At 37.9% G+C, this 25,132-nt stretch overlaps 1 protein-coding gene across 5 annotated transcripts in view; it reads right to left on the reverse strand.

The window, feature by feature from the left end:
• L3MBTL3 (L3MBTL histone methyl-lysine binding protein 3) overlaps positions 1 to 25,132 on the reverse strand; it is a 128,285-nt gene that overhangs the window by 75,580 nt on the left and 27,573 nt on the right. For 4 of the 5 annotated variants that reach the window (XM_056126162.1, XM_056126160.1, XM_056126161.1 and 1 more), the window contains 8 exons: positions 19,526 to 19,637; positions 17,527 to 17,686; positions 15,642 to 15,768; positions 13,697 to 13,781; positions 11,150 to 11,241; positions 9,133 to 9,237; positions 3,896 to 4,031; positions 1,349 to 1,440 (listed from right to left, as the gene is read on the reverse strand). In XM_056126162.1, coding sequence (XP_055982137.1) covers positions 1,349 to 1,440; positions 3,896 to 4,031; positions 9,133 to 9,237; positions 11,150 to 11,241; positions 13,697 to 13,781; positions 15,642 to 15,768; positions 17,527 to 17,686; positions 19,526 to 19,637 — 909 coding nt within the window. Of the gene's footprint in view, positions 1 to 1,348; positions 1,441 to 3,895; positions 4,032 to 9,132; positions 9,238 to 11,149; positions 11,242 to 13,696; positions 13,782 to 15,641; positions 15,769 to 17,526; positions 17,687 to 19,076; positions 19,152 to 19,525; positions 19,638 to 25,132 lie in introns of all 5 variants that reach the window. The other variant, XM_056126163.1, reaches the window with a different exon arrangement.

Consider the following 25,132-nt stretch of genomic DNA (forward strand, 5'->3'; position numbering starts at 1 on the left):
AACCGTTTTCTAGTAATGCACAGAATTTAAGAAGATGGCTCAAGGCAGTTAATCAAAGCTCCTGCTGAATTCATCAAGCAAAAACAAAGGCAAGATTAGGAAATCCAGAGAACTCACAGTAGACCAGCGCAGGTTCCACATGTCATTCTCCTCCCCTTGCCAGACCAGAAATACTAGACAGTCTTTTCATATCAGCAATTTACCTATCCTTTCAATTAAGATATTTAAACCTAGCAATATGGGGCCTAGGGTCCATTATTAAGCCCCTCCCCTGCACAAATACACTTCTCTAATTTAACCCACCTTATGTGCAATATAAACAAAGATGTCTCCATCATTAAACTAATGCCCTCAAAACAACTGATTAGCATCATTTCCCAAATGGAGAGGATTTGAATTGTATAAAAAGGTTTTTCTACATTTCTAATATTTATTCCATTTGAAAAGAATCCCATTAGTGAAACATTACTGTCTGCTCGCCATGCTCTCAGTCACTATTCTGACTGAAATTTGGATGGAATATTCACTACTCGAGAGAGAAGATATACAGAGAACCTATACAGAGTAGAGATTCTATATGATGGTCCTCAGCCCCTCTGGAGATTAGATCTGCCCTGATTCAGTGCTCCTGGGCTAGGGCAACATGGTAAGAAGGAACAGTGAATCCTTTAATTCTAGGGCTTAGAACCAAGCAGCTCTCTTTTGGTCATATCCAGCCCTCATAAAGCTATAAAAATGGCACTAGTTTTCCCCCTGCTTGCTCTCCGTTCATTTCAATTAGATTAAAACTTGGGCAGGGGAGAAGAATCTAACATATCATGTCCTCTGCAGAGATGGCAACAGAGAAACATGTAATAGAAAGTAGGAACACAGGTCAGGAAGTAGAAAATACGCAAATAATCATACTTTGCTTCTGTCTGCTTTACTGCAAAGGGAAGCTAGAAACTGAAGTGAAAGCAAATCAGTCTCTAGCACATAAATCTAAAGATGGTTACATTCATCTCACTAAGTGAATCCCATTTCAACAACACTTCTAAATAGAAGACACTAGAAACAAAATATCCCAGATGATCTCAATAGGCACCTTAGCTGAAAAATATACTTGGGTTTTGTCCTATATTGTTATCTTCTACCTCCTCCCCCTCAAAAAAAAAGGTATGAAATAGTGAAAAATATAGGTATTTATGAAGATTTTAAGTTACTTTTAAAGATTAATTACAGTAAGAGTATTCTATTTACTAAGGCAGTAAAATTTACAGCAGCTATTTTTGTTATTACTTGTAATTTATGCTATGAAACTCTCAAAAGCCACTTCCTTTAAAAGGAAAAGTATTTTGGATGTACTTACTATATTCTGATTTTCAAATAGTGACTTGGGAGCAGCTTGAGCTTTACAAGTCTTAAGATACGTCTGCCAATTAAATTCTTCTTCTTTATATCCTAGAGTAAGCACACATAAACAGACTAGGTCAAATTCCAAAATATTTTGCATAACCTTCCATTCCCACTTTATAACTCCAACATGGCAAAGTCAACCAATCAGTGATCTTTTAATACACAAATTTAAACTCCTATTTCCTAACAACTTCCACATACAAGCTGTAATTATTTCCAACAAACTGCCTTTTCACCCCTTATTCTAAATTAAAAGTAGCAGAAATAAAGAACAAGAAGTAGCTATATATTACATTCAGGTGCACTTCTTTTCATTAACAGAGATCTCTTTCAGTATGTTGGTAGAATTCCTCAGGAGTAGACTGAGTTAAAGGAGTCAAATTCCTTCTTCTTCACCTATTCTATTTCGGAACACTAACTTTCATTTGGGTGGTAGGGAGGGGGCGGGGGGGGGGGGGAGGCGGCAGCAGTTGGTTGGTTTTTTGAGGGAGGGAACACACCTGGCAGTGCTCTGGGTTTACTCTTGGTTCTGGCTCAAGAATTAATCCTAGCAGAGCTCAGGGGATGGGATGCCAAGGATTGAACTTTGGTTGTCCATGTGTAAAAGTGTCTCACCCACTGTACTATAGTTTCATCCCTAGGAGACTAACTTTTCAGGAAAAAAAATTTACTAACAATATATTTTTTCCTATCATCACAAGGAAGACAATTCAAAACTTATGAAATAAGCATGTTGGTAAATAGAACACGAGAAACGTAAATTTTTTTTTTGGTGGGAGTGGGACACACTGGCAATGCTCAAAGGTTATTCCTGGCTCTGCATTTAGGAATCACTCCTGGTGGTGCTTATGGAACCATCAGAGATGCTGAGAACTGAACCTGGTCAGCTGCATGCAAGGCAAGGAGTTTACTCACTGTATTATCTCTCCAGTACCCAATACTAGAAATGCAATTGACTTAATAATTACAATTTGATAAAGCAAACATTTTCTTAATAAATAAGTTGAGGGGTTGGAGAGATAGTACAGCAGGTAAGGCCCTTGCCTTGTGCACACCCAAATGGGTTTGATTTTCTACCATTTTCTATCCCAAATGGTCGCTTGAGTACCATTTGGTAATATCTGAGTGCTGAGCCAAGAGTAGCCGCTGAGCATTGTCAGGTGTGTCCCCCAAACAAACAAACAAAAAAAGTAGAAGAAAATAAATAAACTGAACATTTTATCTGCTAATGTGCTCTCTTCTACTTCTACAAGGTCTAGAAGGCAGCATGAAGTTAAAAATTCACCACCAAAATTACAAAAAGTAATCTTATATGAAGATTTACACATTTTCTTTTTCAATCTCGTTTTCTCTAAGTGTTTCTGTTCAAACCTTCAGTCATGGGGGTAGAGAGATAGTACAGCTGGTTTAGCATTTGCCTTGCACATGACCAAGCCAAATTCAATCTCCAGTACCCTATATGATCTCCCAAGTTACTGGCAAGAGTGATCCCTGGGTACAGATTCAGGAGTAAACTTTGAGCACCACCAGATGTGGCCCAGAAAAGGAATAAAAAATAGAAAAAAAAAATTAAACTAGTAACACAAAACTCTGATTTCAAGTAAAGAATAGCACCATAGCACTGTTCTCCCATTGTTCATTGATTTGCTCAAGCGGGCCCAGTAACATTGTGAGACTTGTTGTTACTGTGTTTGGCATATCGAATACATCACGAGTAGCTTGCCAGGCTTTGCCGTGCGGGCAAGATACTCTCGGTAGCTTGCCGGGCTCTCCGAGAGGGATGGAGGAATCGAACTCCGGTTGGCCGGTTCGGCCGCATGCAAGGTAAACGCCCTACCCGCTGTGCTATCGCTCCAGCCAAGTTAGAATACTAAATTTAATAGATGAAAAAAAGGAATAAGATATTAAATACATCAGAGATGGATGTAAAAGTGTTACCTCTTCCTCTTTATATAATCATGAGCTTTATAAACAACTCAATAATAAGAGCACAACTTAAAAGCTATTACTTCAACTAACCAACTATAATATTATAGTCACCTTTCCAATCCCTGAAACATTAAGATCTACAAGCTCGATAAAAAATTGAAATTTTTAAGGCTTTCTATATGCTGAATATAAGTAAACAAACTCACTATATAAACATGGAAGAACTTATTTTTCTAAATTGTTTTTTCAAGAATGTACATATCATAGGAATCTTAGCTAAAATCTAGAGCCAAAATTACATACCATGAAAATGTGACTTTATATGCAAGCAAGCACAAAGATAGTTACTAAGTTGGAGTGTACTTATTAAATGTTTCACTTTAATATTTTCATTATCATGCACAAGATTTTTTCTATTGCTAAGTTCCACTTTTCAACTTTTTCCAATTTTGATGTTTATTATTACAAATAAAAACTTGAATTTTTATCACAAAATCTGAATTATTAAAAATTACAAATTAATATGGAAGTGTTTACAGAACTTAAAATATAAAACTGAAAGTTGCAATACCTTTGGGAGGATGGAGTTTATGGCCAGTTTTCTCACACCAGCCAACTGGGTGAATATCCAGAGCATCTGCATTTACCCAGAAGTCATAGCAGTCTGGATAGCCATCAAAGTGCAGCTTGATTCTATATCCACAAACCTGAAATAGATAAAACAGGCTGACCAATGGAAAAAAGTGTTATAGATATGCAAAATGCAATATGAACATCAAAAATGGGCTAATGTACATTACCAAAGCCCTCTCATAAAGAGCAACAAAAACTAGTGATCAAAGAGCAGAAAAGCAAGACTATGACACTCTATACAATGTATTGGGAAGCCACTGTCTGTGCTATCCTGGCAATATCCCAAAGTCATCTTAGAAGCACAAGAACGTGAACTACAGAACAGTCTTTCCAACTACTCTCAGGTCTTCTTTCTGATCTGTCTCTTGAACTAGCACAAGTTACCAAAGCAGGCAGAAGGGACCAAGGTGGAGCAGGGAGGGCATTTGCCTTGTACATTGCCTACACGGTTCAATCCCCAACATCTCTTGTGGTCCCCTGAGCCCTATCAGGAATGATTCCTGATCATGGAGCCTCTAGAAGTACTGAGCATAGCTGAGTGTGGCCCCCAAAGCAAATAAATAAATACCAGTGGGCAGGAAAGCAGCCAGTTACTGAGCAAACACAGAACCGGGGAGCATGCCTAGCTATGCACTACCTGGACGTTGGTGCCCAGTTCTGTCCAGCTCATAACACTGGGAAGTAACACACCACAGCAAGGTTACTATAAGCACAGAGAGAAGCCACTGATACTGCTCTCAGAGAACCGAGAGAGAAATGCCTCCCCAATTCAGACTCAGGTGAGAAAGGGTTTCTAAGTCACCTGTAAAAGCTCATTCTTTATCACCCAAGCTGAATGCTGAGGCCCTACATCTGTCTACAGGGCTCTACCTGAGGAAATTCTGAGTCTTAGAGTTTAAGATCAGCAAGGATCTGTTGGGGCTTCCATGGGGTCACTGCTCTGCCGTGGGCACATAGAGAGGAATTCTGTCCTTCTATGTCCCTTACACCAGCAACAAGCAGATGCATTCACATGGAATATCTGCATGTGGAAGCCCGCATAGCTTCCTAACCACTCAGGAGCTCTGCCCTGCAGAAATACAAACCAGACTCTTGAGAGTGCAGAGCACTGGCAGGGCATGAACCAGCACAATCCCTCCAACATGCAGCTGCACAATTACTCTCAGGGGAGGGTCGCTAAACTTGCTGCTAAAACTCAAGCAGCAGAATAAACTATACAGGATCAGTCCAGTTATGAGGAAAATCATGTATGCACAAGTCTATGTCTTATTGAATTGTATATGTTTGTGCTACCTGATAATCCATTTGTATGTATTATATTGAAATTTGTATGTATTATATTTATTTACATAATCACATGAATACATACTCACATATCCAAATATATACATATACTCACATATCCATATATATATATATACACATATATTCACACACACATAGTTAAAAAAGTCTGGAGATACATGTTAAATATTAGTGATTTCCTCTGTGAAGTGAGAAAGACGTAAGAAGGGCTAATGAATTTTTACATTTTCCATATTAGCATTTTTCAATTGTAGTATGTTGATGTATTACATATATAACATTTACAGATAAGCTAAAACCCCAGGGACATTAGAGTCCATCAACAGAGCAAGACCAGGATCCCGCATATCCACTCTTTCAAGAAGATTAGGAGGTTAGTCGTGTACTGCACATCTACCCCATGCCAAGAAAGACCTTGGGGCTGCTTCTCTTACAAGTCTAAGAGATGGCAGGCCACCCAGCAACCTCTTGTCCTTGCACGTAGGAAGCATGCTGTGTTTAGGCATTTCAGGACCATCTTGCTCTGAATTCCTGCCCCTTTTTAATCCCTACTATTTCTCTTGCCCTCTGGAACCCCTCCACCCTTCTCTGTGGCAAGGCATCTCCACAGCCTCAACCTTGCTTGGTGACATGCCTGCTCTTCCCTTTTTAGCATTCCTTTGAGTGCAGGCTCCTCCTTCTCCCACTCTTCAGCCTCCAAGGTTGGTGAGGTGTTACTGTCTTTGGGCCAATACTCACTCTTTGTCATTTGTCATTACTCACTCTTCTCCACTGCTCTTCTCAGGCCCCAGCCACCTGGCTGCACCCTTCCCCCCATGCAAATGAGCCTCTCACACATCCCCTCTCACTCACCACTTACTAAGCCCCGCTTACTCCACTCCTCTCTGGTCTTCCACCATCCATACACACAGATGACTTACCCAACAGCCTGGCTCCTCTGCTCCCTGCATTTCCTCTCCACTTGTTTCATGATCAGAAACAACACAGACTCAGCTACTAAATTTATGAAGACATGCTCCTACTCCAATTTTCTAACTCAATTATTCACCATGTACTTCTCCCTCAATTTCAGTAAATTCTCCAGTATCAGAACTATTTATCCCCTTTATATAAAACATCCACCTCACAAACCATGTAAAATACATTCTTGCCAACATTTAAAAATTGCTACCATGGTGTCCTTCACAAAACATCTGCCCAGCCAAACTCCATCATCCCAACTATCCACCTCGTCAACATCTAGCCCTGGTCTACAGGGTGGTGCTGAGGGAAAGAATGGCAGATGGCTCTTCGTCATTATTCACAGCTTTGGTATTTGTGACACCAAAATAACACTGGTAGTTTGGGGGACATCCATATGCCACAGAGTGTTGAAATATCCGAGTCACCCATCATCGTGCAAGGTCTCAGCTGGTGTCACACGAGGCAATGCTCTGCCTTCCTCTTTTACATCTTACACTCTAAGTGTGCTTTGCATAATCTATTTGGTGCCACATTTCCAACAGCTGTGCTTTTTCCTGGGGATTTGCCTACCTTAAATCCCCCCACCACACACACACACACACACACACACACACACACACACACACACACACACACACACCCAGGGGTGTTACAGGGCTGGCTAGTGACCTCACTGCAATAAAGTCTGCCGTTTGCCTTATGGAGAAGGTATGTGTGTGAAAGTGCATCCAGTATGATGTTATGGTGCTGCTGAGTTCTATGCAAGGGAATTACAACAGATACCTTTTAATATCTTCACTGAAACATATAAACCAAGCTTCTGTGTGGATCGGTTGATGAAACTGGTATGACCAGAGGTCCACAGGAACCTAACCTTATTTCTCCCTAGTTTACAAGCAAAGTTTCATTGCTTATTCTTTAAGAATAAACTACTGTGAACAATGAGTTCTGAATGCAGAGCTTCTTGTTCCACTCTTTTCCTCTAGACAGCCCTGTCCAGTTTCCATTTTAATTGATAAAAAAAATTCTTTTCAAAACCTCCTCCCTCTCATTTAGCTCTAAATCTCCCTATCTCCCATCCACATTCTCAGCCAAAGACCTATGCAAAGAAATTCCTGCAATTGTCTGCCTCTAAACTGGCGAATCTACCTGTGCCCACCATACCCAACCATCCTTTCCCTCTCCTTCCCGCTGGAACACAAGAAGAGATTCCTTCTCCCTAAGGTTGCACTTCCTCTTAGACTCTGGTTCCCTTCTCTTCCCATCTTCTCATGACTCTTAGCTACTCTCTGAGCTTTCCAAGCTTTGCCTTCTAGTATCTTCTTCAGAATTTAAACACTGTTCAGTTTCTTCCCATTGCCCCCCCCCAAAAAAAAACAAAAAAAAACACCCTCACAAATAAATGAATGAATAAATAAATAACAAGTAGCAAAAGGAAAAAGAAAAGACTCTCTTGCAAGTGAAAACTGGTAAAGTTCTAAAGTCCTAAGCAGTAGCATCCATAAAATTTTAAATATTCACAACTTCCACCCTGATAATCCTAAGGGGCTGGCTCCTACTGACATACTTACACATGTAAAACAAAACAGGACTAGAAGGATGCTCTGCTCATAATGGCACTGTTTGCATTAATGACAAAGTGAAAACTACTCAGATGCTTATCAATATGGGAGCAATTCAATGAAACACAATACTATATGGTGTTAAAACGTTCCATATATATTTTAATGCAGAAGATAAAACCTCAAGAAAACTTTCAGAGTAGAAGCCCATTATTTATAAAATGGACAAATATGTACATAATTAGACAAATTTTAAATTACATAATTTAAAAACATTTGGAGGGAATACACTACAAAGGACAATCAACATTATCTACTAAGAAGCTCTGAGTCTTCCCTTTTCAATGAAAGGAGGTTGGTAAACACTCCAAGGACCAATAGACATACATCATCTCTTAGTTGTACAGTGACAGAATACTTACCCTCCACATACAATCTGCAAAAAAAGAAACCACACCAGGTTTCTGATACCAGTAAAAGAATGCAGCCATTTCCTTTCACTACATGTTACATCACAAGCTCTAAGTTACTTTAGCTTTCTTTGTCTTAGTTGTGGCATCTGGAAAATGGAACACTAAGCTCAACTGCTTTTTTTGAGAACTAGTATAAGCGAAGAGGCAGAACACAAAAAGCTTAGCATCTGGACCATGATATGGTATGTCACTGCATATTATTAAAGATTAGGTTCCCCTCATCCAACTATAAAAATGTACTGTGTTCAGTAGCTTTTTAAAAGCCTATTAATTAGAAAGTCTTTACCAAGTCCGAAGAATACTTGGTAAGTAAAATCAAATAAGGTAATATGTCTCTTCTGGAAGAAAAACTTTAAAATACACATTACTAGCTCATTATAAGGAGAAACAAGAAAGAAAACTAAATTTCAAGCAATCTCTCAATAAAACATTGGATTATTATATATATGGGTATATATATATACATATGTATATATATATACACACACACATATACATACACACACACACGAGTTACAAATTTTTCTTGAAAATTTTTGAAGATATTCTATTAACATGTTATCAATATATTCCTTAGGCACCATAGCAATACCTAAATGAAATCAGCACTGAGATGAAAATCTGTCCCTACCACCTAAAATTAGTTGGTCTTATGCACAATATTAAACCTCTCTGATCCTCAGTTCCTTCATCAAAAGAACAGACACTAAAAAATATGACCCACATAGGGTTCATAAAAAAACTACATACTATATACACCACTAAGTACCAAACCTGGAGTGAAGTAAAAGAACTCAACAAACAACACCTCTTCTCATTAAAATTCCCAAATCGATATTTTATTTTAAAAGTAAAGAGAGGGCAAAGCTTACCTCAGCAACAGTGAGGACACAGTACACAGACTGATGCTCTGGGTCCACACCTTCTAATTTCATGCCAACTTTAAATCCATTTTTGTTATATGGGAATGACTGATACTAAAATGCAAAATAAGATCAGTTTAGGAATTATGTTCTGAAAGCCTGGTTGAAAGTGTTAAAAACTGCCATGCTTAAAATATTTAGCCAGTTTAAGTCAATATATAAATATTTCTAAGATCACAACAGCAAAGGACACCAAGTAATCCAATGGAAAAATGTACAAAGGCTATAAAACAGGTCACAGAACAGAAAATTAGGTATTTGAAAAAAAATACTCCACCTCACCCATAAACAGTATTCAAAGGAAAATTACATTAAATAGTTACCAACTATCAGGCTGGCTTGCAAGGTTCAAGGAGAGGAGGCACACATATAACCCTCAAGGGGTAAGGCTAATATACCTCATTAAAAAAGGAACACTTTTTGACTCGGCAATTCTAATTAGAGGAACTTACTCAATACATATAGCCAACACATTTGCAACATGTTGAATGAATATGGTCATTCACTAAAACATTTCTATAGCGAAAGATAAAATAAATAGTATAGATCATATTTCATTTTGTACTTGTTCCATTATACTTTTTTGTTTTGTTTTTTTGCGCCACTTTCAGCAGTGCTCATAGCTTACAATCATTCTTGGCAGGCTCCAGGCACCATATGTGATGCCAGGGATTGTTTGAACCCAAGTCAGCCACATGCAAGGCAAAAGCCCTATCTGCTGTATTATATCCCTGGCCCCTTGTTCAAAATAATTTAAACTGCTTTTTATTATCACCTATGCATGCATACATATCATGCACGCATGCCAATATATGTCACATATACACACAGTCAATCTTTTAAAAAAATGTGAAAAAAGTCTATTTTGAAAGGACCAAAGTTACAGAAAATATATATAGCAAGTTTGTATGTAGTTGCTATTACATTTGAATATATTCCTTTTTATAATGTTGTGAAGACTACAGACAGCACTCAGGAGTCTCGGGCCATACCTGCAGTGTTAGGGTGGGGGTGGGGAGGTTTAGGGGCGGGAGGAGGGAGGGAGTCACCGCGGTGTAATAGGTCATACGGTGTAAGGGAATCAAACCCAGAGTCTTACACATGCAAGGTCTATATGTATCACTTAAGCCAAACCCCTGGCATGGAACTGATTATTAATGTAGATGCTATCATCCCAGCAGTTACTGTTTATTACTTTTAAACATTTCCTGTATCAATACATGTACAAAAAGGATCAATGGCAGAATTAAACATATTATGACAAAATATAATTAAAAAATTTAAACCAGGGGTAAGGCAAACCACATTTATGGGTTATAGGCAACCCACAACCAGTTTTTATAAATGAAATTTTACTGTAATATAGCCATATCCATTCATTTATATATTCCCTATGGCAGCTGGAGTTGAATTATTACAACCAAGACCAAACGCCTCACAAAGTCTAAAATATTTGCTATCTGAACCTTTACAGAAGCTGTTTAGCCCTGAGTCAATATCGTATCTCTTACTTAGAAGTGCATTTACCGCCTATAATTTCAATTGATTTTAAAGCATTTACAATAAAGTATTTTTATTGTATTAATAACCCACTTTTAGATCTTCGCTGTAATATGTAAAATACAGCAATTCTCTTTTATACTCTCACAGCCATAATATTGCCATGAAATTTCATGCACATTTTATCACCTAGTTTTTCTCTTAAAATTACTGAGTACAAGTTCAGTAAATGCTATGAAAGGTGCATGCCCACGCTGGTGTGTACCCACCGTGAGAAGGTGTGATACTGCACATTCATTAATGCTAACCAACTACAGTAACCCACCACATACATACACACATGGAAAACAGCATCCTTGAGTAATTCACTCCAAGCTACTTTTTCTTAACAGATAATAGAAACCATAACACTACTAATTCCAGTTCCTTAGCTTTTCTGAGCAGTGATTTCTAGAAGGACCCATACCTCCTTGAACAGTTTTGCTGGTACTGCCACAGCTTTTTCCTCTTCCAGGTAGGATGCCCAGCACCAAGATTTCTTTCCTTTAGGCGGTAAACCTGAAAATCAAGTATAACTAAAATGATAACATTTCCAAGTCTAATCAACAGGATATATATACTAAATCCTCGCTTTCTTTAGTACTACTGCACCTAACTCTTTTTATTTTCATTGCTGGTAATTCTCAGTTTCTTTTCCTGGCTCCTCTTCCAAACAAATGGAAGTGAGCTATGATTTATACTTAAGTTACTGAGTAAAAATCCTATCCCAACATGGGGGGTGGTGTGGGAGTAGAAGGGGAGCTGGGTCACTGGGGCAGTAGTGGACGGAAGACGAGGCTCTGGGAGAGGGTGTGGTGATGGAATGTTTGATGCATGGAACTCTGCCGTTATCAATACTGTACATCATGGTGCCTAAAACACAATTGAAAAGAATAAATGTAAGTCATTAGGGCTGAAGAAAGAAGCAGAAGAGAGCAGATGAAGACGACACAGCAGAAAGCCAAGACAGAACATTATCATGCAGGCTCCAGAGAGCTGCTAGAAACTGGGATGCTTGAGAACTTTCTGTGAAAGTCTCAGAAGTTAAGGTCATAAAAGGTCAGTGTATAGAAAGGCTGGGGGATGGCTAACCCTGAGGAGGGAGGAAAACGTCAACGTAGCAGGGACAAATATTGAGACTGGTGGCTAAACATTTAAAGTTGGTTACTATCAATTGTGGGCTGGAGCGATAGCACAGCGGAAAGGCGTTTGCCTTGCACGCAGCCAACATGGCCGTCTCGAGTTCGATTCCTCCGCCCCTCTCGGAGAGCCCGGCAAGCTATGGAGAGTATCTCGCCCGCACGGCAGAGCCTGGCAAGCTCCCCGTGACGTATTCGATATGCCAAACCCAGTAACAACAAAGTCTCCAATGGAGACGTTACTGGGCCCGCTCAAGCAAATCGATGAACAACGGGAGGGCCCTGACCGTGACTATCAATTGTGGGGGATTAATTTCACAAATAGTAGAAATAAAAGGAAAGTATAATAGTGTGACAGGTAGTGAATATGGGACAAAAGTATTTTGGAGATGAGATCCGAACCAATTAATATGTAACTTGTGGGTGTGAGAAACAGTCCAGGGGGTGAGACACTTGCAAGGCATGTGGTTGATCCCAGTTTGATCTCACGCCTTTATGGTGCCCTGAACAACACCAGGAGAGACGTCCAAAAAACAAAGCTAAGAGTAGCCCCAAGCACTACCAGATATGCACCCTTGCCCTCATAAAAAGAAATAACCTGCTAACTTTCATTTAAAAAAAAAAGCAGTACATGAAGTGAAAAAAAAATTGATAATTGGGGACCATTAAATGTCTGCCTGAGGAATAAGGCCCTCAGTGTAGAAAGGAAGGGTAAAGGAGAGACAGGCTAAATAATGAGAGTTTTGAGGCAAAAAGGAGAGAGCAACTGACAAACATTCCCTCGAATCTCAGTAATGAAAAAAGAAGGTCATCTTGCCCCAGACATGTGAAGCTAGGCTGCGTGTCTGAGGCAAGGAGAAATACTTTCTGAGAAATTAAGAGATGAGCAAGTGAGAACGCATTCTAGCACTAAAGGGGGAAGGGCAGTGAAGAGGAAGGACAAGTTCATGCTCTGAATTGTAGGCAAGGAGACTGGAGTCAGAGAGGAATCGTATGAAAGTGCAGTGACTTTGCACTTAGGAAGAGGGACGGGCTAGGCAGATGTGCACAGTCAAGAAAGAAAGACCACAAGAGTCACCAAGGCCTCTAAGGGCTTGACCTTTTTAAGTTCCTGTTGAATGAGGAAGCAAGTTCATTCAGTCAAGTATTAAAGGACAGTCCAAAACCAGGGCTCCACATGGAGCTAAAGTATTATGGAAAGAACAGAGAACCTCTGACAACAAGAACAAACATTTTAAAAAAACAAAAATTTAAAAACAACGAACAAGGAAGAAAAAGAGGTACCAGAAAAGTATTAGAGAGAGTAAGGTGCTTGCCTTGCACACCTCTGGCCCTAGTTCAATCCCCCAAACAAATATGATTTCCTGAGTACAATCAGCAGTAGAGCTAAATATATAAATAAATCAATAAATCAATAAATAAAACAAAGGAAAAGAAAAGGTAGCAGACACTGGGATGGTGTTTAAAAGGAAACATCAAAAATCTAAAATAAAATAGAGGTTTATAATTTATATTTACTTAATTGTTAATTATAAACCTCTATTAAAAATGGACGGTATTTTGCTGAAAAGGAAGAAGTAGAAGAAAACATGGTGGATATATAAAATGTTCACATGTCTGCTCTGATATTACTCAAAAGTCATTACTTTCCATTTTTCCCTATTCTACTTTTTCAAAGCCCTTAGTTCTGTTGAAAATCTTTAATCAAAAGAAAACCTCAAAGCAATGTTTTAACTGGCAAAGTGTGTGTTACAATTAAGACTAAAATGTCTACTTGTGTGAAGTACTTTAAGTTTAATAAAGTCAGAACTAAAACCTTTTTTCCATCAACTTACCCTGCTTTAACACAGCCGAATCAGCCCGTCTTTTCCTTCGGGTTCTCTGAGAACCTCTCAGGATTCTTCCATCTTGTTTGTTCTCCTAGGAAAAGAATGGGAAATCATGATGCTGGTTTTTTTCCCCCTACATTCATGAAATTGGCAGCAATGAAAGGTCAGCTGTCATTAAAGTATTTTTTGATACTTTTCTTCAATTTCACTTCATTACTTTTAAGGAAAGTGAGAATATAGGTCACTTGAGAACTGTGTTGCTTTTGGCCTGAGGTCATCACAAAACAAGAAAGTTTCCAAGAATTACACCCTGGAAATAGCACAGATACCACTCCTGACTCCTTCAACCACTTTCTTCTCTTAGTTCCTTATTTGACCACTCAGTTCTGGCTTTCCGCACACCTTACCGGTTCGTCTTTCTCAGGCCATTGCTGATGATGTCGCCATTCACAGTCCCTTCTACTTTTACCGAGACCATCTCCCTTGGTCACAAACCTCAGTATATCAAAAATCATCAGTCCACATCTTCGGCCCTGACCACACTAATGCATGCAACTGCTCTGGGGTATCTTCCTGTGAATATCTAATAAGCATGCCATGATCAGAAGGTCTCAGGACTCTAAATTTTGTGCTCCTCCCTTCCCATTCTCTGTAATTGGCATGACTGTCCAGTCAAATCAGTCAAATCTGTCAAAGCCAGAACGCTGGTTGGCCAAAATTCTAAGAGATATCACTTATTCTTTCTGCTTTTCATGACATATACTGGACACCATCTGTCTAACAATTTACCCAAATCCATTAACTTCTATGGTGGACAGCACTCTATTTTCTAGTCCATTTTCATAAGCCCCTAATTGGTTCCTCTGTTTCCATTTTCACCCCAACGCATCAAAACTAGAGTAGACATTTCAAAACATCAAGACATATCAAAGTATTTCCCTTGCCATTATCTTCCTACTGGTTTTCCATCACACTTAAAATAAAATTTCATTCCTCTTGCTTTCATAAAGCCTTAAAATGACCTGGATTATTAAAAGCACTTCTTTAGCTTCAGCTTATTCCATTCTCCCAAACCTCTAAAGCTCAGAAAATAACTCTGTAAACAAGATATGCTACAAATGCTCCAACCTTCTGGACTATTCTCTAGCAGTTCCCCTGCCTAGAGGGCTCATTACTCCCAATTTTACAAGTGATTCATTTTTCTTATTCAGATCGCACTGTCAAGGTCACTTTCTTAGGGAGGTCGCCCTGACAACACAACTGAGTCAGCCCATTCAATATCCTATTATAATTCTCAGAATCACATTTACAAGCTGATGTTTCTCCTGTTTATTTTATGACCCTTAACAAGAATGTAATGTCCCTGAGAAGAGCTACTTGTCTTATAATGTTACTCATCCCTGGACTCCCAGATTCTAAAATAGCAAATAATCATCACTCAATACTGATGTTAAAGAAAATATTCAAGACCTCCAAACTGTTGTTTCACATAAAATAATCACTATGCTCTTTAGAGGTTAAGATATTTATGTTTTAATTAGCATACATTTTTGTTGGTTTTCTTCAAATACACTCTGATACTTATCTGTCATTTTCTGCATACCACACTCACACTGTCTTATGAGATCTGTCTGCAAGTGATTGAAACATGGCTAGCATTTTGCTTTTGAGAGGAATTTAAGACCCACTTGCAAAACTGAGGTTTTTTTGTTGCCCCTCTTACTCTAGCCATAAGCTCCAGGACAGTCTTCCTTCATCCCATGGAGTACTTTATTTTTGTTTCTGTCCTCTTTTGCTCTTTATTTTTGTTTCTGTTTTAAGAGGATAGTGAAACACAGAGAGTATCGGTAGGTAACTGATTCGTCTCTCAAGAATAAGTGTATTTGTGCAGGGTACTACTCACTGAATAGACATCTCTGTGCTCTCTAGCAGTTGCATATGAGGCACTAACCATTTCATCATCTTTCTCTTCATCATCCTTGGAGTCAGCCTTCAGAGATAATTTTGGTTTTTTCTTCCGACTGCACTTGAGATCTTCTTCTTCATTGTCTTCTATGTCCCTATCTTCCTTCTGGTCTCTGTTATGTTTATAAACCCAAAATAGTCACAGGAAACAATACCTATTAAATATCTACATGTTGATTATCATATAAAATTATTTTCAAATCGCCTTTTAGATGAAAAATATTTAACCACCAGAAGACATGTATAGGCATTAAAATATCTTAAGATCACTCTAAACCATTGTCAGATATGATACTGCCAAGGCAGAAGATAGAAATAAGACTGTTGCACTCTAGTACTGTCCTCCCGTTGTTCATCGATTCGCTCGAGCGGGCACCAGTAATGCCTCACAACAAATTTTTAAACTTGTTACTCTTTTTGCCATATCGAATATGGCACGGGGAGCTTGCCAGGCTTTGCTATGAGAGCAAGATACTCTCGGAGCTTGCCAGGCTCTCCGAGAGGGGTAGAGGAATCAAACCCAGGTCGTACATGTGCAAGGCAAATGCCCTACCCACTCTGCTATTGCTCCAGTCCAGAAATAAGACTATAAGGTTAATTTAACAAGATAACAAGGCTGTAGCAAAAGAGATTCTAGCAATTTTCAGACAATTTGTCTTTCAGTCTGTCACCCATACTAGCAATAGGACAATATAAATATTTTGTATTTCAGGGAGGTTTTAAAGCAAGAATTTTAACAGTGATAAAGATAAACCCACTGAAAAAGACCAACCAAAACTTTGTAAAATATTATTTGGGGGAAAAATAATTCTGAAACGTATGCTGATTCAAATACATGGTAAATTTCTGTATTTTTTATGGGATTTCATAATTCCACAAATGTTGGGTTAGAGAAATAGTATAGTAGGTAGGGTGCCTGTTTTGCATGTAGTCTACAGGACTTGATATGGGGAACCTGCACTGCATATGATTCCCCTAGACTCCTGAGGAGTGATCCTACACACAGAGTCTGACCCCAGCTGGGTGTGGCTCCAAAATCCCAAAATAAAAAGTCATAGGTATTTGCACCCAGTCTACATGGCCAACCCAAGTTCGATGCCTCCACCCCTCTTGGAGAGCCCAGCAAGCTACCAAGTGTATCTCGCCCGCACGGGCACAGCAAAGCCTGGCAAGCTATCCGTGACGTATTCGATATGCCAAACACAGTAATAAGTGTCACATGGAGACGTTACTGGGCCCGCTCGAGCAAATCAATGAACAACAAAAGGACAGTGACAGTGACAGGTACCCACCACATACAATTATATGCAAATAAACTTGTGCAGGGTATGTTAAATTTAGTCAGATAGCACCCAAATGGCACAGAGCCCTGTAAGAACTTATGTCCATTTCATAATTCTCATTCTGTCCTGAGATCAGCAACAAGAAAAATTCATTATACCTTCTTCCTTCAGCTGATTCCCAATCACTGAGAATGTTTTTCCCATTTTTTTTTAGCATAACTGCCTAAGAACACTCCCAGATATAAACAGAAGCATTTCCACAAACATCGGTGTCATTAAAATTTGTGTAAAAATCCAGAGAAAACTACGTACTAATAGAAAACAATCTGATTAAATAAACAACTAAGTAAAAAAAAAAAATTGCATTGCAGGTAGGATATATGCAGTACAAGTACATCTTAGACTGGACATGCCCAATCCACAAAGTTCCCTAACAGGATTAGGGTCCATGTATTTGCTAGACAGTTAAGTGGGATGAAAAACATGAACAGGTGACAGACATCAGAGAACACAAAGCTTCTGTATTCTTAAGCACTGTGATCTTGGACTCTAAAACCCATTTTACAGACGGAAGAGGGCAAAACCTACTTGTCTTTGTTATGTCGAGCACAATTCTGGTTGCAATAGTTTCCTCCAGTAAGACACTCATCTACATTGCCATACTGACAACAGTTCTCACAGAATTGAAGCCCTTCTACTTTCACTGGATCCTTCAACCTGAAAGGCATCCCAGTCTTCTCTGAAAAGACTAAAAGATGAAAAGAAGATAAAGTTATAAAACTGCAACAGAAATATTCTGAACATGATAAAATTTTTCTTCTAGTAATTTTGTTAGCAAATTTTTAATCTATTGTTAGCAAAATAAAGGAATAATGTTTGTTGAATGAATGATCAAACAATAGTGCTCGGGATGGACAAGAGGATGGGCTTCAAGGAATTCCTGGAATCACTTAAGTAACAGGAAAAAACAAAACAAAACAAAAAACTCGAAAAAATGTGAAGGCTTGTACCAGGCTTCTTCTATAGTTTAAAGTAAAGCAAATAAAAATTCATTACTTACTATTTCTATGTCTATATTTGACAAAATGTTAAAAGGATTATCAAAGTTACTTCATATTTATAACTTTTTGATGAATAATTTTGGTTTACTGAATTGATTAAACTACATCTATTTTATTTTTAACTTGGCAGATCTCCTTAATCATCGCTATCCAAATTATTGAGGAACTCACATTTTCTTTCATCTGAATCATTAGGCTAATCATTCACTCAGCAAACATTTATTAGGAACCAATTTACACTAGATACTGATAAAGACAGTTTAGACCTTGCCCAAGAGAGCTAATAATCTAGAAGACAGACAGGCAAGAAAACCAGTATTTATTTTAAAATGTGACACATGCAATTACTGAAGCATGAACAAGTTCCAGAAGTAGTAGTAAGAGGAAAAAGTGGTTCACTCTATTCAGGGTTAGAACAGAAAAGGATTTTCTGATAAAATTTTTAACAAGGTCTTTAAGGCAAAAGAGGAATTTACCAACAGGATAAGAGAGAATTGGCATCTCTGCCAGAGCAACAGCATGGGCAAAGGAAAGAAAGCCTCGCGATGTGTTTCTGGGAGAATTATATGTATATTCTGAGCTGCCAGCGATGAAAGACAGGCAACTACATACAAAGAACAAAACAGTGCAGTGAGATAAAGCAAGCATGGGTGCAGATCACCCAGGTCTTTGTATGTTCTGCTAAAAAGACAAAAAGAAATCAGCAAAGTGTCAGACAAGCCAATCTACGTAAGTTCCTCTGACCTCAGCATATAGAAATTAGAAGGAGAATAATTCCTTAGATTAATGCAACAGTTTAAATGAGCTGGTCAAGGACAGGCAGTGATAGATTAACAGGAAGAAAATGCCAGATCTAAAACATGTTCAAGAAACAAAAGCCAATAGGATTAAGTCACAGGTTCTTGGGATTGGGAGAGAACAAATTCAGGATGACTCCTAGATGTCTTTCTTGTCCACTTAGTGGAGGATGAAACCATTGACTGGAATATGGGTTAAAGAAGGAAGAGCAGATTTGGGAGTGAGGGGAGAAAGATATAGAAAATGAACTGCATTTCAGACATGTGGAGTTTGAGGTACCTGAGGGACATCCAGGTGGAGATGTCCAGTAGGCAGGTGGAAATACGGGCCTGGAGCTCGGGGGAGAGGTCGGGGCTGGAGATAATAGATTTAGGAGTCATCAGCATATAGGTGTTAGTTAACAACCATTGGAGTAGATGAGAAAAAGTGTCAGGCTTTTGACTAAATCACCTGGGTAGGCTATTACAACATGGACTGAATTGTTAAGTTCCAATTAACCTTGTACTATTACAGATCTCTCAATGGGAAAGAAGACAGTTTACAGTTATTTTAAATTACAAAAGCTACTTCTACATCAGTTTCACTGTGAAAATTTGCCTAAGAACATGGGACACAAAGATCACCCAGGATTTTCAAAAGTTCCACCTATTAAAACACATTAAATACTCTCATTTTAAAACTCTGCAAAGAAAGAAATTGCAATGCAGATAATCATGGTATTTTCTTACCTTCTTGAGCAGTTGGCACCATCCAAGTTGTGGTAGCTGTTGCTTTTTTAACATTTTCCATTTCGCTTTCATCTGTAATAACTTCCAGGGCTCCAAACTCATTTACCCGAAACTAATAAGAAGGGAAAGAGAGTCAAAACTCAGTAATGTGCTCAGAACAATAATCATTTAATGTGAACATGTGAAGTCTTGAATCAAATCAACAGCTCTAATAGTAAGAAAAATAATAAAACCTAGATGAATGTTTCCATCAGTGCGCTTTGCATTTGACTAACTTTGGAATTCAGGAAAGAGGCATTAGAACAAAAAATTTAGACTATAAACAACCAATCCTGTACTGTCCTGTAGAACAGGATTCTTACATTACCTGTAACTTCAAAGATGAATTTTTGCTGTGGGTTTTTAAATTTTTATTTTATGTTACTGCTTATTTAAATATCAACATTAGTGAGAAGAAAGTCACTGTTTTCTCAGGAATCAACTTAGCTTACCTAAGATCCCTAGTTCAAAGAGAAGCACTACCTCTGTTCTAAAAATGACCTGAAAATTTATGACTTTATTTTTCATGATTTGAATGAAAAGGGCTAAAGAGTCACATGATTTCCAGTTATGGCTCTTCAAGATTCTCCATTATATTCACCTCTTGCCCTCCAAAACAACAAGTGTTATCTAGGCAATCGGAACAAGTCTACTAGTACTAGCTCCAGGCTACCAACTTATCACTGAGGAGCTGGGCCTTGTGATTTCACAGATATTTTTACTTCAAGTATTAAAAATTTCCTCATACATGAAGGCATGCAACAAATAAAATGCTTCTATACCAGCCTGGCCTACCATGTGCACGGAAGATAACCTCTACCTCTTTGAAGGGCCCTGTCCTCTTCAAAACAGCTAGGTTCACTTTCATATTCATGAAGTTCAAACTTTCAGTATTCCTTTTCTTTCCATAAAACAGAACATTAATGATACAGATGATGAACAGCTAATAATAAGTTCAAAATTGAAATGTGTGCAACTTTTTACTTGAATCTCTCACAAATAAAAGCATACAGACAGTATATAAAATACCTTCTATTTTCCAATATAAAAGATATATTTGGTTATCATCCAAACAGAATTATTTGTTTTACCAAGTCAGATCCAGACTTAAGTCAGGAAAACCTTTTTGGGGGGGGGGGGAGTATTAAAATTTTTCAATAGGTGAAAGCAGCACCTTAAAAATTTCCTGTATACAGAACATAAACTATTAAATGTCTTCCAGACCTAGAGAGTTGAAATAGTCAAGGAAAGTGAAAAATATCTTCTCCCTTCTACAATTTTCAGATATGAGTTCAGTTAACATGTGTTTGCTATACCTAGTGTGTTCACTTAAAAATACCAGTCTAGGCAGTGGAAAATTAAACTGGAAGGAAAAAAAGCTAAAAATAACTTCACTTTTTAGGAAAAAAATTAATGATCAACTCTGAAATCAATATATTTCATAATAAAGCTGATAGTACCATCTACTGGGCAAGAGTAGAAAACACAGCTATTGTGACAATTAATGACATTAAAGAACATAATAGGAGGTCAATTCTGTATAAAATTTTTTAAAAAACAGATATAAAATAACTATAGTTTTATTTTATGTTGACATTTACACCTATTTGACAAACACAAAATATGAGAAAGCGAAGCAAGCATTTTCATTAAATACAAAGCCTCCTTAAGTTTCCAACTTGCTGAAAAACTGAATAACACCTTTCATTCCAAATGAAAAAAAAAGTGGGTTTTTCAAATAAACATTCAAGCCCATGATATGTATAAACTTTAGGTTGAAATACCTTCCAAGTTAAATGCAATATTCCCACAATGCAACATTCAATCCCAGAAACAGTCCCTTTTCCTTTCCCTAATATGTACTGCCAGGAACCATACAAAGACACAATGGTACTTGGGTGCACAGTTAACTGCTGTAATTCAGAGATCCATGGCTGGATGTTTGGAGTAGACAAATCCTATGAAATATATGTAAAATTGTGGTATGAGCAAAGATACTTTCCCAGGAATAGGGTTTAAGGTTTCATAATATTCTCTGGGAAAAGTAAAGAACATCTACTCTAACCAGTTTCTTTATCTTGAAAATTAACCTCAGGGGCCAGGGAGATAGCTTAAAGGGTTAGAACTGCATGCTCTGCATGAAGGAGGCCTGATCCCCAGCACTGCATGCCTACCCCCATCCCTGACAGAGGAGCACTTCCAGAAGCAGCGCAGAGGACTGAGACAGAGCACTTTCAGGTGCAGACTCAAAAACCAGCACCTCACACCCCCCAAAAAAGAAAAATTAAATTCACAGCATTTTTAAGTACTATATCATATATATACATATGTATGTTTGTGTTGTATGTGTGTCTATTTTTCCCTAACATCTCAATTTAGATATATTATATCACTATTACAGAAAATGTGAGACAACATGAGCTACTAGTTAATATTACTAACTTCTACAACTGGAACTCCACATTGACTTAGTTCCAAATATTTTGTTTACTGAATATAACAATCAATTGATGATGCTTTCATGAATTGTTTTGGAACCCACAAAAACAATACAACCACATTTTCATTTCTATATTTTTAAATATTTTTCTGAGCTAGAGTAGTATAAAAAAATGTATCAAATGACTCCTCTCTATAACTAAGCAAATATAAACTTCACAAAGCAATTAATTAAACAAATCAAATAAGAAACTGACATTATACCTTTCGTTAAATCTAGGTCAACCTGAAAATAATGTGAGAAAACAATGACATAGGGTAGTGCAAGGTTGTATTTGCTTGTTTGACTCAGCTTGTGCTACCTTATAAGTGATTCCATCTCTGTTTTTCTTGCATAGACAAGGATCCTTTGCCTATTTTCCTTCTTTTAATAATAGGCCATAAAAATATACAGCCAAGGTTATCATATTTGTTTTGTTACTTTCAATACTGAAATTTGTTTTCTACTTACCAATAGAACTTAAGAGATTTCATAAAGAGGCCAACATGGGTTCAATCCCTAGTATCCCATATGATCCCCCCAAGCACTGCCAAAAGAGATTCTTCATCACAGACGCAGGAGTAACCCCTGAGAATCACTAGGTATGGCTCCAAAAAACCAACAACAAAAAAATAAATGACAAAAGGCGTTTGACAGGTAAACTGTCCAATAATCAAGGGAAAACAAAAGCATGCACTAAGAACTCAGTGAATTCTCCTGTTGTATTTCTGCATTGATGATATTTCATTTTGTTCTTGATTAAATGGCAACTATTTGTACTTGATTAGATACTATCACTCTCAGGGGTGTTTCTGTATTTTCCTGAAGGACTCCAAAAAAACAATATCCTTATGACCCAATTTTAGATCTATGATCAATTTCGTATCATTAGAAATTTTGGTAGGGAAATTGCTTAGGGACAGGGAAAACAGCAACAATGCTGTTTTCAGTAAGTAGAAAACAACCTTTCCAACCTATTTAGTTGCCTGCCTATGTTCAAGGTTGGCCCTGAGATATTAATCTACGAATATTAATTTGCATTTTTTAGGGAACAAATTAGTGAAGTTTCCAAGGCAAAAATGTATTATTAATGACTACAATATTTTCAAGAGGGCCACAGACACGTTCTTGTTTTTCTCTTGTTACTGTATTTTTTTATGCTAGTGACTCTTTCAAAAGCCCTTGTCTTTTCTTCCTCCCATCTCTATCCTCCATCAAATTAGTAACTGAGAGTCCAAGTATTTTCAGGCACTTGAAACCCAAGTAACACCGGCTCTTCAAATCCACCTTACTCCCTCCAACTGAATTCATAATGCTTTTTAAATTGTTATAACATTTTTTACATTTGTTTTGATATGAAAATGCTTTCTCTCTTTAGATTATAGAACTGGTGTGATAAGAAATTTCATATCAACATCAGAAAAGTCCAGTTTTCAGACCAATTTCTGCCCCAAATTAACTGCCTGACCTTGAGAAAATACCTTCTCTAAGCCTGTTCTCCATTTGTAAATTGACAATAGTAGTAAAAACTAAGTCAAAAAGGTTGCATTAAAAAAATCATGTAAAAAGATGCAGGTGAAAAGATCACTGGTGATTGAGTTCTCAATTCTTCCTGCTGTAAGAGGTAGTGAGCCCAGCGTGGAAAGGGAAAGAAGGAATCCAGCAATAGGAAACAGCAAAGAGAACTCAAGAAGTCAAGGAGCAGCATGGGTTGGAAAGGAAATGGTCTGACAATGAGTAAGAAAACAAGATGACTCCAGAAAGAAAAGGACGGCTCAGATCACCAAAACAGACTATTGTTCAAAGGCTTGGAACTTTACCACAAAAGACATGGAAACTGCTAAAGGATTTTAGACAAAACAAAACAAAATGATATAACTTGACCGGTGAGCACTCATGAGGCTATTACAGAGTTGTTTTGGTTTTTTCCCAAAACAGAAATATCTATACCCGTAATAGGAGTTGACATTTGTGTACAGCAGTATTAACTGCATTAATGTTAGCAGGTTGTATTTGGTAACATACTGCTTACTAAGAAACCCACAAACCTATAGCCCATATTAAAAAAAAAAAAGGTTTGATAGCACAAACACAAAAAAAAAAGAAAAAAAACTAACTGAATCACTGCTATGTGCATTTAAAATATTATATAAAAAGACTCACATGGTCCTCCAAACCCTGCCAGGTGTAATCCCTGAGTACAGAGCCAGGACTAAGCCCTAAGCATCGCCCTGTGTATCCCCAAAACAAAATAAAAATAGAACCAAAAACAGGGAGATCACGAAAGATATCACAAAGCCAGAAAAAAATACAGTGAGTTCACTGTTGGATTATTTTTTCAATCCTCATGACCATTTCTGCATAAATCCTACAGGTACCATTTTACAGATAAAGATTCTAAAATAAACACGAGTTTAAACATGTTGATAAAGTTCATATAGCTAATACATGGCTCATGTTACAAGTTTAAAAAATGTTTTTCTTTCTCTCAAATTTCAGCACTTAGAGTCAGAGAGATAGTATAGCAGTTAGAGCATTTGCCATGCTCATGACTTGCCTCGGTTCAATCCCTGACAGACCATATGGCCCTCTGAGCATGGCCAGGTTATCCCTGGCCACAGAGCCTAGAATAAGACCTGAAATAAGACTGCCCCACTCCCCCAACCAAGGTGAAAATCAGCATTCTCATCCAGAGGAACATCGAAGAAGATCAGACATTACACCCCAGTCGTTATAAAATTCTTTAATTTGATGAAGAGGAATGTGCCCTAGGAGACTGACATGGCCAACATCACAAAGAACTGAAACTCAAAACCAAACGTCCTCTCCAGATTTCACTAAAACTTGCTGCAAAATTTTTACTAAGCTAAACTGAGATAAACTGACACATTACCACCCAGTTAAACCTAACCAGCTATACTGTCAAGCATTAGTTCCAATGATGAGCAGAATGTCCAAATCTCACCAGTGAGGATAAAACTGAGTGGCTTAGCTAATGCACTTAGATGTGTTAAATCCACAAGCAAAAAAAAAAAAAAATGGTAGGAATTTTCTGCCCAAGACAGCAGAAAACACTTGCAGTAGAGAAG

Source organism: Sorex fumeus, unplaced genomic scaffold, assembly GCF_029834395.1.
Source record: "Sorex fumeus unplaced genomic scaffold, SorFum_2.1 ptg000061l, whole genome shotgun sequence".
In the NCBI taxonomy this organism is placed as follows: domain Eukaryota; kingdom Metazoa; phylum Chordata; class Mammalia; order Eulipotyphla; family Soricidae; genus Sorex; species Sorex fumeus.